This window comes from Lithobates pipiens, unplaced genomic scaffold (assembly GCF_037356315.1).
Source record: "Lithobates pipiens isolate NorthernLeopardFrog02 unplaced genomic scaffold, aLitPip1_a1.2 Scaffold_13, whole genome shotgun sequence".
NCBI classification, from domain to species: Eukaryota; Metazoa; Chordata; class Amphibia; order Anura; family Ranidae; genus Lithobates; species Lithobates pipiens.
Window position 1 is genome coordinate 362,865,265 of NW_027507718.1, and position 16,283 is coordinate 362,881,547.

At 46.4% G+C, this 16,283-nt stretch overlaps 1 protein-coding gene across 2 annotated transcripts in view; it reads right to left on the reverse strand.

The window, feature by feature from the left end:
• The window catches only part of LOC143975136 (putative ATP-dependent RNA helicase DDX60), a 595,575-nt gene that overhangs the window by 398,445 nt on the left and 180,847 nt on the right, over positions 1-16,283 (reverse strand). For both annotated transcript variants that reach the window (XM_077477174.1, XM_077477173.1), the window contains exons 9-10: positions 15,030-15,174; positions 8,036-8,188 (exon numbers count right to left, since the gene is read on the reverse strand). In XM_077477174.1, coding sequence (XP_077333300.1) covers positions 8,036-8,188; positions 15,030-15,174 — 298 coding nt within the window. The remainder of the gene's footprint in view (positions 1-8,035; positions 8,189-15,029; positions 15,175-16,283) is intronic.

The window sequence follows — 16,283 nt, forward strand, 5'->3', positions numbered from 1 at the left end:
GTTCAGGGCACGCAGACAGCACGCACAATCTCCTACAACTGACTGCAAGCTCTATTTAAAGAGAGCAAGATAGTTAGCTATATAGGTGGATATAGCGGTGTATACTGGGTTCAGAGCACGCAGACAGCATGCAAAATCTCCTACAACTGACTGCAAGCTCTATTTAAAAAGAGCAAGATAGTTAGCTATATAGGTGGATATAGCGGTGTATACTGGGTTCAGGGCACGCAGACAGCACGCACAATCTCCTACAACTGACTGCAAGCTCTATTTAAAAAGAGCAAGATAGCTAGCTATATAGGTGGATATAGCGGTGTATACTGGGATCAGGGCACACAGACAGCACGCACAATCTCCTACAACTGACTGCAAGCTCTATTTAAAAAGAGCAAGATAGTTAGCTATATAGGTGGATATAGCGGTGTATACTGGGTTCAGAGCACGCAGACCGCACGCACAATCTCCTACAACTGACTGCAAGCTCTATTTAAAAAGAGCAAGATAGCTAGCTATATAGGTGGATATAGCGGTGTATACTGGGTTCAGGGCATGCAGACAGCACGCACAATCTCCTACAACTGACTGCAAGCTCTATTAAAAAAGAGAAATATAGCTAGCTATATAGGTGGACAGACGCCAACACACTACACAAGGCAGCCGCACTGGTGGCCTTATATAGTGTGGGGCGTGTACTACACAGCCTGAGCTATGATTGGCCACAGGCATCCTGCCTGTGGCCAATCATGGCTCTCCTCGCTGCCGGCGCTGTGATTGGCCAAGCATGCGGGGTCACAATGCATGCTTGGCCAATCATGAGCCAGCAATGCACTGCGATGGCGCAGTGCATTGTGGGCCGTGAGCGCCACACCAATTTGGCGCGAACGGCCCATAACGTTCGGAATTCGCCGAATGGGCGAACAGTCGATGTTCGACTCGAACGTATGTTCGACTCGAACACGAAGCTCATCCCTACTGGACAGTCTCTCTCTCACAAGGCCTAGCTGCCAACAAGGTGCTTACTCAGGAACAAGTCTCTGCCACAGACGTTGTTGTAGAACGTACAAGATAATGTCTCTGCCACAGACGTTGTTGTAGAACAGGTAGGAAAACTAAACTTGAAGAACACTCATATACCTGGATCTTTCAGCCAGCTTGGCGATATCTACGAGACTGGATTCTCTTGGGCACTTCAGCCCTTCCAGGCTCTTACTAAGAAACCAACCTGTACATGGTCTTCTTCTGAAGTGTCCTCCCCTGGAATGCTTGAAGTCACTGGGTCTCTACCAAACCGGAGACGGTACCCAACCACCTCAGAATCCTCCTTTAGTTTCCTTGCCTCAGGCTAGCCAGCCCCGAGACATAAAAATCGGGTGGATCCGTACCCCAGGCCATAGCCTTCCTGGGGGTTGGTCAGGAGGACCAGGACCGTGAAGTCAGTACATCATTCTGCAACAGAACCCTAAACCACGTGACGTCCGCATCTTAAATACCCTCTCCCAGAAAGCACAGCGAGAGCACCACTCCCACTGGGCGGGCTCCAAGAGAGATTAACTTAAGCACCTAACCAGACCATAGTTCCATGCCTGCCAAAGAGACAGTGCCCCCTGTGGCCAGGCTGAACATCTCACAGTCCAGTCAGACTGATGCCGAAGTCTAATTTAGACAATTGTATCCAAACCAAACTGCAGTTCAGGCATAACTTTAACTTTGAAAAACGCATAGCGCGTGCTCTTCAGGAGCCGCTGCTACACAAGAATGAAAATAAAGAGCACTCTAAAATCCATGCCAACACATAATATGTTTTTCACACATGAAGAAGACCAAAAGTGTCTGATAGTTATACGAATCCATGTCACCTGTTAGTTTGCTAATTGATCCCATAGTGGCCCATGATGCAATATATACCCTTCCTATCACAGGGATATCCTTACCTCCATGACTAAGCCCAGGGCTCGATTCCTGTGGCAATGCATGGAAACGGCATCCCTGCACTTTTTTCACAGCAGGAACGCCGTTCCCTTTGCAGGACTAGAGCCGCCCGAGCCGATTGAGATGTATGCAGAGTAGCACAGGAAGTGCCTGTCTGTAATAAGTTCCCTCTCTCATGTCATGCAGCGCTGCTCCCCGGTGACCCCTCCTCTCTTCTCGTCTATCCCCATTGGTTTGTGACATCATCTGGGATAGACGAGAAGAGATGAGGGGCCGCCGGGCAGCGAACAGTGCTGGGTGACATGAGAGAGAGAACTTACTACAGACAAACGCTTCCTACGCTACTCTGCATACTGGCTAGTAAGATCCCCAGATGTGCCTTGTAATGTGCCCCTTGATGTGCCCCATGTCCTGATGTGCTATGTGCCCCATGCCCTGTGACCTAATGTGCCCCATTAGGTCACAGGGCATGGGGCACATAGCACATCAGCAGATGTGCTATGTGCCCCCTGCCCTGATGTGCTATGTGCCCCAATGTGCCCCATAATGTGCCTGATGTGCTATGTGCCTGATGTGCCATGTGCCCTGATGTGCCCCATAATGTGCCATAATATGCCCTGAAGTACCCCATGCCCTGATGTGCTTCGTGCCCCATGCCCTGATGTGCCCTGTGCCCTGATGTGCCATGTGGCCTGATGTGCCCCATGCCCTGATGTTCTATGTGCCCCATAATGTGCCTGATGTGCTATGTGCCTGATGTGCCATGTGCCCTGATGTGCCCCATAATGTGCCATAATATGCCCTGAAGTACCCCATGCCCTGATGTGCTATGTGCCCCATGCCCTGATGTGCCCTGTGCCCTGATGTGCCCCATGCCCTTATGTGCTATGTGCCCCATAATGTTCCCTGATGTGCCTCATAATGTACCCCAATGTGCCATGTGCCCCATGCCCTGATGTGCTATGTGCCCCAATGTGTCCCATAATGTGCCCTGATGTGCTATGTGCCCCATAATGTGCCCCAATGTGCCATAATGTGTGCCACGTGCCCTAATGTGCCCCATGCCCTGATGTGCTATGTGCCCCATGCCCTAATGTTCTATGTGCCCAAATGTGTCCCATAATGTGCCCTGATGTGCTAAGTGCCCCATAATGTGCCCTGATTTGCCCCATAATGTGTCCTGATGTGCCCACAAGTGCCCTGATGTGCCTCATGCCCTGATGTGCTATGTGCCCCATGCCCTGATGTGCTATGTGCCCTGTGCCCTGATGTGCCATGTGCCCCATGCCCTTATGTGCCCCGTGGCCTTATGTGCCCTGATGTGCCCCATAATGTGCCCTAATGTGCCCCATAATGTGCCCTGATGTGCCCCATAATTTGCCCTGATGTGCCCTGTAATGTGCCATAATGTGCCCCGATGTGCCATGTGCCCCATGCCCTGATGTGCTATGTGGCCTGATGTGCCCCATGCCCAGAGGTGCCCCGTTCCCTGATGTGTCCCATGCCCTTATGTGCCCCGTGCCCTTATGTGCTATGTGCCCTGATGTGCCCCATGCCCTTATGTATCCCGTGCCTTTATGTACTACGTGCCCTCATGTGCTATGTGCCCCATAATGTGCCCTGATGTGCCATGTGCCCTGATGTGCCCCATGCCCTGAGGTGCCCCGTGCCCTGAGGTGCCCCGATGTCCTATTTTTTTGGTGGGGGAGTGGATCTTGGGTGGGAGTTCCCACACTTTTTTCCCAAGGACTTGACCCCTGACTAAGCTTAATGGGTGGGGGGAAACATGCCGGGGACGTGGCCTGGATGGAGTTACGCTGAAGCTGCTATGGCTTATTACATGCTAGGCTTGTATGGTGTCTGGTGCCAATTTAGACAGCAGTCAAATAACCTACCAGTGTGTATTTGGAGCGAAGGAGCAAACCAGTGTGTTGGGTAGCTCCAGTGTAATGCAGCGGCAGAAAGCACACAGAGGGTTTTTTTACTAAAGGCAAATCCACTTTGTACTACAAGTGCACTGCAAATGCACTTGGTAGTGCAGTCACTTTAGATCTGAGGGGAAGATCTGAAATGAGGGGAAGCTCTGCTGATTTTATCATCCAATCATGTACAAGCAAAAATGCTGTTTTTTTATTTTCCTTGCATGTCCCCCTCACATCTACAGCGACTGCACTTCCAAGTGCACTTGTAGTGCAAAGTGGATTTGCCTTTAGTAAATAAACCCCAGAGTCTCGGATTACACAAAATGATGTGTTGCGAAACTTGAAAACAGAACAACAGTCCCAGCACGGAGGCCCTCCCATTTGGTGCACTCACAACAACCTTGGTACAGGTCAGTATTGTGTAGGCCTGAGTAGAAGACAGCATCTGTTGAGAAAAGCAGAATGCGGCCTGGCCGGTCCAAACCCAAAGGAAAGCTTTTTGTAGCTTAGATATAGGCCCTAGGCTTTCCCTACTTCTCCGGAACATCTCTCTACCTCTAGTGCCATCCCTGTCAAACTACGGATCTGTTCCCGAACTAACCACATGCATGAAAAAAAAAACTGGGAGCAGGGGATTAAAAAGACTCTGCTCACCCAAGATGACCACTAGGGTCACCTGGATCCAGTGCAACCAACCATATCCCTGTTTCAGGGGCCCAAAGAAACCACAGATAAACCCTGTTTCTCTTGACTTCCTCCTCCAGCTACACTGCCATTCTGACTTAATGGCCAGCTCTGCAATGAGCTGGGTGGGAATCTGATACAGGCACACAGCACTTTCAAGTCTCTCTGCTCGCTCAGCCAGGGGAAAGTTGGAGACATTACATTTTGGCACCAGGGCCAGAGCCGATCCTAGCGGTGCCATGATGTTGCCTGCTCCTCCATCTGCACCTGCTGCAAAAAGGGACATATCCTGCCGACTGCCGCCAAGTGTGACGAGGTACAGTGTGGTGCAGCGGAAATAATTACACAGACTCTGGTTGTATAGAACAGAACTTGTATTTATGCAGAATCCAGTAATTCACAAAAAACCCAGCGGGAAAGCACTCGACTGGTAATACTCACGTCAAGTGACATCAATGTGTAGCAGAGCAGATCTCAGATGTGGGCAGAGCATCTGTCTTGAGGAGCAGAATGCAGCCTGGTCAGGTCTGACCCAAATGGGGAGGGCTCCAGGTAGGATGGTGTGTCCTTATCCTTTCCCTAATCATCTGGAATCTGTCCCTGCCACTAATTACTGTCCCTGTCAGAAGGGTGACCTATCCCTTCACTACCCACCAGTGATGTAAGTAACTCAGTTAAAATAAACAGAGTTACTTAACACAGTTACTTTAGAGGGTAACGAGTAATCTAACTGATTACTCTTCCCCTCATGGTAACTCAGTTCCCATTATATGGGCGGCGTTACCGCAATTACATCTACCGCCTGGGAGGCCCGCCGTGGCCGCGCTGCCTGGCCGTTCATTCTGCCCAGGGGAGGGAGGCTTTCGCCCGCTGAGCTGAGAAGAGGCTGAGACTCAGAGAGACTGTCTGGACCGCCCCCCCAGAGAGAGAATGTAGAGAGGCGGGGCGGACACTGAAAAATGAAGTCAGCTGACCAGCTGACACCAATCGAGTGAAGGGGAGGGTCTCTCTCCCCATGAGGAAAGGCATCCCTGGAGGCATTCAAGTAAGTGATTTTCTGACGATTCGAATTGCAGTGCAATCGATCCATTCCAAGTCTTCCACCACCTCTACTTCTTACTGATCCCATCCCTACACACCCACCATCACTTCTACAACAGAGGTGATGGGGGGGATACGGTAGGGATGAGATCAGTGGTGGTGGGGGATGGGATCAGTAAGAGGCAGAGGTGGTGGTAGGAGAGGATGGCACCGCCACCCTTGCCACCCCCCCCCAAGTACCACCGATGCCTGCCACCCCCCAAGTACACCACCACCACTGCCACCCCCCCAAGTACACCACCACCACTGCCACCCCCCCAGGTACCACCGCTGCCACCCATCAAGTACCACCGCTGCCACCCCTGTCACAGTTACTTTGCTGAGTAACTAATTACTTTTCCAATGTAGTAACTGAGTTACTAACGCAATTACTTTTTGGGAGAAGTAAATTGTAACTTAACTAATTACTTTTTTAAAGTAAGATGACCAACACTGCTACCCACACAGGAAATGCTCGCCAAGCCTGGGAGCCAGGGCCTTAAATAGGCTCTATCTGGCCCAAGATAGCTGCTAGAGTCACATGAGCATCGAATCAGGAGCCATGTTCCTCTTGATATTTTTCCCCTTGTGTTGCCGCTGCAGTTGAGTTCCACCTGCAGTGGAGAAAGTAGGTTGCACCTGCCACAGTAAGTGTCAAACAAACCATTTAGCAGTGGTATTAGTACCAATCCTAAATGTCAAAGCTTCTTCCTGGTTGTTAGGGAGCCAACATTCGCCTGACTCACCTACTCCCGGTACATCAGCTGACAGGTGATCATAAACAAACAGCATGGAGAGGTCCTCCACACAATTCATAGCAGGCTCTTTAGGTCTGGTATAAATTTTAAGGGGGATTACATACAAAAAAAAATAAAAAAATAGCATACCCAAATTCCTTACTTCCTAACTTCACCCAAAAAAACAAAAAAGCAAAAGTGTGAGCCCCCCTTTAATATCCTTACCTGACCCTTATCTGAGCATGTAGCCTGGGTAGTCATTAAAAGGAGCGGAAGGAGCTTGCCGCCCCTTCCCTGAAGCATACCAGGCCATATGTCATCAACATAGGAGAAAGGGGTACCTTGCCAAGGGAGAACCTTTGGCAAAGCACCTTGTCCCCATGCTGATGTATATATGGATATGACCATAGGAATCCCAGTAATGTCACTGACCATATATGGTTATATCCATATATTATCAGTTACATCACCAGGAGACCCCTTCCCTTTATTGCAAGAGTCAAGCTATGGGTTCAGATGTGTCAGTGGGAGGCAGATTTTTTTGTTCAACAGGTGGGTGAGGGTCAGGCATCATGATTGATGTGGTTTGCATCATTGGATGATGTAAATGGCACGAATGGATGTAAATCATGGTCATTTGTTTTTTTGTTTTTTTAATTAAAGGACTTGCCACATAGTATTGTGTATTTACCACTGACTTTTTTGGGGGGTGAATGAGTAGAGGTACTATGTACCCTTTGCTCATTTTCTTAGGGAGTATGGAATCTGGGGGCTTCCTTATTTCTAAAGGGTCTTCCAGGGGGCTTCCTTATTTCTAAAGGGTCTTCCAGATTCAGATAAGCCCCCTATCCACAGACCCCACACAACCATGGGACCAGGGTTGTGGGTAAAGGTTCCATGTCAACATAGAAAATGATACATTCTCTCAGCAAAAGGCAACAAGGAATCTTTTACACACATATTATAAACATTTAGGGTATTTGTTATGCATGCTGAGACCCCTTAAAATTACTCTATACTCTGGTTTAAAAAAAAATGATATTAAACCACTTTGTGTCCATTCTATTTTTTACATTTTGCGAAAACATTAAAAAATCACCTTTTGTTGCTAGAAAATTACTGTAATCCCCAAACATTATATATTTTCCTAAAGCAGGGGCCCTGTAGAACAAAATGGTTGCAGTTGCAATTTTATATGTTGCATGATATTTTTGCAGCTCTTTATCACTTATTTTAAGGAATAAAATTGGGTTACAGGGAGCATGGCATCATTGCTGATTCACAAGTCTGTAGCTTATCCATCAGCCCCTGACCACACCTAGTCCTTCCCACTGCTTTCTGGATTGGCAGCAGGATTCTTGATAAAAACCCTCCCACTGTGAGCTGCAGTATCTGGAAGGAGGAACCTGTGAGACACAAATGAGGAAGACTGGCTCAGTCTGCAAAAGTAAAATAAGTTTTTTGTTTACTTTATGAGGGTTGTGCTCGCATAGTAAGTGGATTTAGTTCTTGTTTAGACTGTCATACTGGAGCCTTTAGTTGTACTTTAGTGAGCACACAAAAAAATGGTTATGATTTAAGACTGATTGTTATATACTGTAACTAGAGAGTCTATTTCACTTTACAATTGTATCAATTATGAACTGGCTATTTAGTACTGCAAAATGTGTTTAATCCACATACTATTCACAGATGACTCCGGGGTAAGAAAAGCTTTCACTGTTCTTCTTAGTTCATAGGACAGAAAATGTTCTCCTTGTGGAAATAATTTCAGTATGCTGTTCCATAGACATGTATATATCTCATTTATTTTCTCCCCAAATTCCAACTTCACATCTGAAAAAAATGAAATTGATACAATTCAAGTCTAACCCTGAACTATCCAAACCCTCATTCTGATTGGTCTATATTCAGGCAAACCACCTATATGCCTAAGCCCAGTCCTTCCTAGAGTTTTTAACTTTACCAGGAAAGCTGAGTAATTCCTTTAGCACACAAGGGTGAATGATTGAAAGATGCACTTGTAGTCAATCAGCTGGAAACTAGCATTGAAAATGTCTAGCATATCCGGTAAATGTATTTTACGCACTGGGGGCCAAGGCCCCTTTCACAAGAGCGGGTTCACCTGTCTGTTTTTCAGGCAGACCTGATTGGATCTTCTATTCTTCTGTATGGAGCAGTGGATGTAAATGAACATGTGTCTGTTTACACCCGCCTACCCCTAATCTGATCCTATCTGGCAAAAATAAACAGAAGGGAATCTGTTCCCCTCTGTCTTGATGGATCAGACTGAATGACAGTCAGGTGTAGACAGACAACTGGTTTGTTTACATCCGACTGCTCATAGAGCGGAGCGGGCTGTGTCCGTGGTCGCTCTGCATAAGCAAAGCAGACATTGACCTGTCATCTGTCCGCTTAGCTCAGCTCAGCAGTGGATCAGCGGACAGATCTCCTGCTGAGAAAATCAGATGCAGCCTATGTGAAAGGGGCCTAAAGGCTTTGGTATACTAGATTTTTTTAAATGGAATGAAACATGAATTAACTGGATATGTTAACAGCCAGGGCTAGGATGTGAATAGTGAGATGTAAAAGGAGAAAGTTTCTTCAGACATCATCTTAACCACTTGCCTACTGAGCACTTTTACCCCTTTCCCACCCAGGCCAATTTTAAGCTTTAAAAGAGAAGTATGGGTTTTTTCTTTTTGATTCATACTTACCCCAGTGAATAGACCATCAGACCGATGATGCAGCTGTCCACCGCCATCTCTGCACTGAGAACCAAGCCATTGAAAATCGCCGATAGCTTGGTTCTCACAGATCCCCGAGAGGAAAGCTGCTGACTTTCAGTCAGCTTCTCTACTCTCTGATCCTTCAGGTTCACTGGAGAGCTAAGTCGTGGAGGGGTGTGGGGAGGCCGTCTCAACGCCTCACTGAGACTGCTATTAATCAAGGCAGCTGGCGGATGCAGACTTGGAAGTCAGTATGACGCACTGCCTCGACTGATGGCAGTGACATCAGCGGAAAGTGCAATTTAGACCTCTCTCCGCTGAAAATGAGTCACAGGAGTCCAAAACGAATTGCACTCCTGTGACCCATAGGAAAAGCCCAGCCTAAAAAGCTCAGGCTGGACTTCTCCTTTCAGCACTGTCACACTTTATTTTTTTTTAAATCAAAGAAGTTTATTGTAAAACAAATCAAAGAAAAAAATGTACAGCTCACATTTAAGTCACAGAGTCTGTCATACATTCCAATTACAATCACCAGAAGTATATTCATACATTAATTTTAACATCAAATACCACCACACCATATGCAATTGAGGTAGTTCTTCTCCGGGAACTAATTATATGTACATCATCGCTGTATTCCAATTATTATGATGCAGATGCATTCCGTTCTCCACCCTCAAAGTGCATCCCCCGTCTTTCCATCTATACAGTTTACCTCAATAGTCTATCCATTATAAGATCAACTGGGAAGAAGCCTAAGGGTATCCAGCAAGGGTGCCCATAGTTTGTCTAATTTTACCGGGCGTCCTCTATGTTGGAAAATGTATTTCTCTAACCAGACGGTGTCTCCCATCTGGGCAATCCATTCCTTCAACGTTGGATGTTCACCCACCTTCCAATGTCTAAGGATCAGCTTGTGAGCTTGAAACAGGGCCCTTGTTGTGGCCTGTTTGAAGTTGTCATCCATAGGGATGTCGTCCAATATCCCCAGTATACATGGCTTTGGGTCTATTGGTATAGTAGCCTGGAAAACTCTGTTAATGGTGGATAGCACTCCTGTCCAGAACAAATGAAGCTGGGGGCACCTCCAAAGCAGATGTATTAGGTCCCCATGATCTCTCACGCACCTGGGGCAATTAGAGTCCGGTCTCACTCCCACCCTGAACAATCTATCTAGCGTAAAGTGTACTCTAAGTATTATGTATAACTGGGACAGCCATTGGGCCACATTCAGGGAGCAAAGTTGTACTGCCTGGAGTGCCTCCTCCCATTGCTCCTCCTCAAATGTTCCCACATCTCTCTCCCATTTGCTCGACGCTCCCAGGGGAAACCCTTCTAGGTAAATATTGAGAATCATGGAATAGGAGATAAAGCCCTTATACTGGAACACCTCAGCCATATAGTGGAATGTGGAGAGAGTCCACGGGGTCCCCCGGACTGCGCCGCCACCACGTGTTGCAGCTGCATATAATAGAAGAGCATTGATTGCGGGCGGCAAAATTGCTCCCTCAACGCAGGGAAGGGAATCAGTCTTCCTGCGGTAAATATATATTGAAGGTGTGTGACCCCATGTCTTCTCCACCGAGCCCCACAATCCATCGACTGCAACTCATCATAGTGTCCATTGGCCCATATCGGGCTATACCCAGTGAAAACCTCTACTTCTTGTAGCTGCCTAAGCTTGTTCCATATTTTTTGCATTAGGACGTATGTGGCAAATCGTTTATTAGACTTAGCATATGCCAAGGCTTCCATACCCGTGGGTACGTCATTGAAACCGGTGGCATAACACATAAGGGCTCTAATGGATTTGGAATGTAAGTTCCCATCCTCCATTCCCGGATCCTTTGGCATAGCCCGTGCAATATGTTGCGCCTGAGCCACCAAGTAATAGATCCAAGGATTAGGGAATGCAAGACCCCCCACGTCCTTGGATTTTTGCAATTGTTCTAATTTTATCCTTGGGGGTTTATCTAGCCATATAAAGGCCCTAAAGATGGAATTAATGATCAGGAACATTTTCAGAGGGATCACCATTGGTGTGTTGTGTAGAATATATAAGAGCTGAGGCATAAAAATCATGTTTATTAGATTAACCCTCCCTACCAGGGACATCTTAAGGCAGGCATGTCCAAAGTCCGGTCCACGGGCCAATCGCAGCCCACGGTCCAGTTTTGAACGGCCCACCTGATTATCTCAATCAGTGTGCTGCGGGATCAGGGCTGTCAGATGAGCCCGAACCCCAGCACTGTGAGACGCTCCGCCAGCTTCAAAAGTGAAAGTAAAGTGCAGGGGATGTGCTGTGCTCTCTGCTTCCCCATACAGTGCAGTACCCGGCTGAATGAGGAAGCTGGAAAGGTACAGTACTGTGCTAAATGCTAGATTAGTGTTAAAAGGGCTTTATTCATGTGTCTGTGCATGTGTGTCTGTATGTGTGTCTGTGCATGTGTGTCTGTATGTGTGTGTGTGCATGTGTGTCTGCATGTGTGTCTGTGTCTGCATGTATGTATGTGTATGCATGTATGTATGTGTATGCATGTATGTATGTGTGTGTGTGCATGTGTATGTGTGTGCGTGTATGTATGTGTGTGCATGTATGTGTATGTGTGTGCATATATGTATGTGTGTGTATGTATGTCTGTATGTATGTATGTCTGTATGTATGTGTGTGTATGTATGTGTCTGCATGTGTGTGCATGTATATGTGTATGTATGTCAGTATGTATGTGTGTGTGCATGTGTCTGTATGTATGCATATGTGTGTGTGATTGCATGTGTCTGTATTTATGTGTATGTGTGTGCATGTCTATATGTGTATGCATGTGTCTGTATGTGTGTACATGTGTCTGTATGTATGTCTGTATGTATGTGTGTGCATGTGTCTGTATGTATGTGTGTGTATGTGTCTGTATGTTTGTGTATGCATGTGTCTGTATGTATGTCTGTATGTATACGTATGTGTGTGCATGTCTGTATGTGTATGCATGTGTCTGTATGTGTGAACATGTGTCTGTATGTATGTATGTGCATGTGTCTGTATGTGTGTGCATGTGTCTGTATGTATATCTCTATGTATGTGTATGCTTGTGTCTGTATGTGTTTGTGTGTGCGTGTGTCTGTATGTATATCTCTATGTATGTGTATGCTTGTGTCTGTATGTGTGTGCGTGTGTCTGTATGTATGTGTGTGCGTGTGTCTGTATGTATGTGTATGCATGTGTCTGTGTGTGTATGCATGTGTCTGTATGTGTGTGCGTGCATTTGTCTGTATGTGTCTGCATGTGTGTGCATGTGTCTGTGTGTATGTTAGTTTTAATCCAGACCCCCTCCCATTCTTGTACCATCAAAACTGCTTTTGTAGGGGTTGTGTGTGATAGCAGCCAGGACTGCTTCTCCCCTGAAAAGCAATCCATGCACAGATCGCTTTTTAGGGGCATTTGAAAGGCAGTAAAGAGGCATTATGTTGCCTCCCCACCACCTGTTTTAAGCTCGTAAATGCAGCATCACTATACCACAACTGTGGAATGCACACAGTTGTGGGGTAGTTGCAATGCAGGCCCATTCACCCTGGGTATACCTCCAGCTGCAGCCACAGCATGTGTGCTCCCTTTGCAGCTAAAGGGGGAGAAGTCAGGGGTGGTAAAAACAGCTTAACCATGTGGTTTTACCGCCCCTCCAACTCGACATGTGAACAAGCCCTTGGTTCACATCTGTGTGGCTGCGTGTAGGGCTTTCAATGGGCTTCCCTACCCATAAAAATGCAGGGAAAGAAGTCCCCAAGCTTTTTTTTTTTAAATTGCACTGCACCAAAAGCACTGCACGTTTTCCAATGTGTGGGGTACCATTAAGAATTAACGGTACCCCTAAAGAGCAGAGCATTTGTCTGTGTGTCGGGAACGAGCACGACAAAGGCAAGAGAATTCTTGTTGGGCAGTGTATTAGTGCTCAGATGGACACACTCAGACCAAATTTTAATGGTTCATAGAATGTCAGGCAAAATGGTCGGCCCTCTGCTATCCGGAATTCACATCCAGCAGCAGCAGTGAGCATTTGGTCCAATTAATTACAAGTCCTGAATAGGCCCCAAATTGTTCAATCACTGTCATGGCTTCCTTCAGGGAGTCAGCTGTATCTCCCAGAAGTAGCATGGTGTCGTCTGCATATAACATTAGCTTCCCCTGGATCTCTCCATATTGGAATCCACAAACTCCCCGATTTGCTCTATTCAAGGCTGCCATGGGCTCAATGACAATGGCGAAGAGGATCAGGGACAGTGGGCATCCCTAACGAGTGCCCCTATGCAGGTAGGATGGTAAAGAGATGTGTCCCACCTCTCTAAAGACCGCCCAACGTGAGCAGTACAACAGTTTCATCCAGGATAAGAACCACTCGCCAAAGCCAAATTTGCCCATGACAGCCCAGAAGTACCCACATTCTATGCTGCCAAGGGCCCTTTTGGGCACCCAATCATAGCAGGACCCTATTTCCCATATTATCTGATTGCGTCTGAAGATTCAGCAATAGTCTGTGGAAGTTATTGACCTTGGATTTTTGGGTATAAATCCTGACTGGTCAGAGTGGATGATGGAGGAGATGGCCCGATTAAGTCATAAGGTCAAAACCTGTGCAAGGATTTTGATATTGATCTGCCAACAATGTTGGCTCTAGTCATGGAGTCAGGCAGGCATTGACATTCTCTAGCTTAATTGAGGACCTTTAGCAGGCGTGGTAGGATAATTCCCCCATATTGTTTGAATACTTCCATGGAGAGCCATCATCTCCAGGGGCCTTTGAATTAGGGAAGAGGCTTAGTGCCTCCTGTAGTTCCTCAAGTTTAATAGGGGAATCCAGGAATGTCCTCTGAGAGGCCGACAGACTAGGTAGCTCAATTCCCTGTAGATAATCCCTGTAGGTCGGTGGTTGAATAATTTGCCTGGGACCTTTACAAGTCAGAGTAAAACTTCACCAGCTCCTGCATAATGTGGGTGGGGGTGTTTTGCCAACTGTCCCCCCCCCCCGCCGGTGCATAACGCTCCGATGGATGGGGAGGTCTGGGAGGCCTAGCACTGTCACACTTTGAATGAAAGTTGTGCAAAACTGTACTCATATGCAATTTTTCTCCTTCACTGACGTGTGCTGATGAGGCTGCACAGATGGGCACTCATAGGCTGCACTGATAAGGAGGCACTGATGAGGAGGCACTGATGGGCACTGATAGGTAGCACTGATGGGCACTGATGAGCACTGATTGGCAGCACTGGTGGGCACTGATAAGCACTGATTGGCAGCACTGGTGGGCACTGATTGGCAGCACTGATGGGCACTGTTGGAACTGCACTGATAATCAGGATACATATAATCAGGGCCCTGATTATCAGTGTACATATCCCTTTCACACAAGCCAGTTATCGGCTCTCCTCTCCTCATGCTGTCAGCGTGAGGAAAGGAATTCCAATAACCGGCTCGTATTTACATCCAGCTGTAATTGGACACAGCTGATCACATTATAAAGAGCTGCTGATTGGCCTTGATTACCTAAATCTGTGATCAGCTGTGTCCGGAGGACACAGTGATCACAGAGCATGCCGCCAGCACGCCACAGTGGGCGCGTGACGAGCACAATCATGGGAGGACGTCATACGACGCCCTTTCAGAGCTAGACGACCATGCTGTAGCCGTCCTTCCTCTATAGCGCGGTCAGCAAGTGGTTAATGTAATTTCTCTAAAGCATCCTTTTTTGCAAAAAAAAGTTTATTTAAAAAAAAAAAAAATCCCCAAAATTGTGGGTTTGATATTGCTGCTTAGATAGCCCAGATATCTGGCAGTAGTCAATGAAAAAGGACAAGTTATTCAAATAACGTACAGTACGTTCATTTACATATACAGTATTGTGTATTCTTTTGGCAGTACTCTAAATTCTTTTCGACCTTTTCTTTGTATGACACATACCTGCATTGTATTCTTTTTCACAGTAATAGGTGATGTTTTTCAGCAGTAAATAATCACTGATGTCAGAAACATGAGTCCAGTTTATTTCTGTCTTTTTGCAGTGCTCGTTCATTAGACCTAATGCAATCTCATCACATCTTTGTTGCTTTGAAAAGAGAAGTGTATAACATATTACTGTGGTTGCCCAGAGAAAAAAATTGTATAGCTTAAGTGTTTTTAATCATGCAGGGCAAAACAAAAGATTCAATTTAAAGTGTAGCTAAAATAAAAAACCTAATAAAGAAAAATCATCATAAGGCACAGTCCATCAGAAGTGGCTCTTGTGCATTTCTCTAATTTCCTCTTGTTCCTTCTACTATTTTAACTTATTCCAATTGAGGTAAAATTGCACTTGAGGTTTTTGTTTATCATAGATCTACATGTATTAAAGAACACTAGATCGGGGGATGTGTATGTAGCAAGGCCATGTGGGCAGCATCTTCTCGGAGCTCCAGAACCGCCAGAGACTTTTTTCCATTTACGTGGCATTTGATGCTACGATTAGCTCTTGCAACTTGCAATGCCAAACGGTAAACCAACCCGCAAAGAGAAAAGAGACACTTCAGAGCCAAACATTCAAAGCCCTTCTCATTTTAGCTTTATAAATCCCTGGACCCCACTATTTCCAAGATGGCGCCGACATGCAGAACCACCACTCAGGAGGCCAGATAGCCTGGAACAAAACTTCTAGACCTGCTTGGATCACACGAGAATGTTTTTCCAAGACCTTCTAATCCCTTAGAACATGGAAGTATCCAACACACCCAGCCAGATAGGCCTTTTGGCCAACAATATATACAAACCAAAGCAGACTTGAATGCCATTGCCACATGAATGGAATCTGCCCTGAAAGAGAAGATAACTACCCTACAGAAAATAACAACACAGCTTATGACCTGCATTGATACTATCAAAGCTACCTCGCTACCTCAGTTGCCATGTAACCATGGATTCTAACCCTGGAATGCACACAAGACTTTACAACCCCTTCAAAACACATCTCCAACTCCAGATTAAAGAAATGGAAGATAGGAGCAGGAGGAACAATGTACAAATCAGACGACTACCATAAGGCCACTCTACCAACTCATGTAAGAGATACTGTACTCTGTATCTTCAGCTGACTTCTAGTCAATGTCTGTCTTGACGACACTGAGTAGTATAGAGACACTCAGACCCAAATCCAACAATCCCTATTAACTGTGCTGTGCCAAG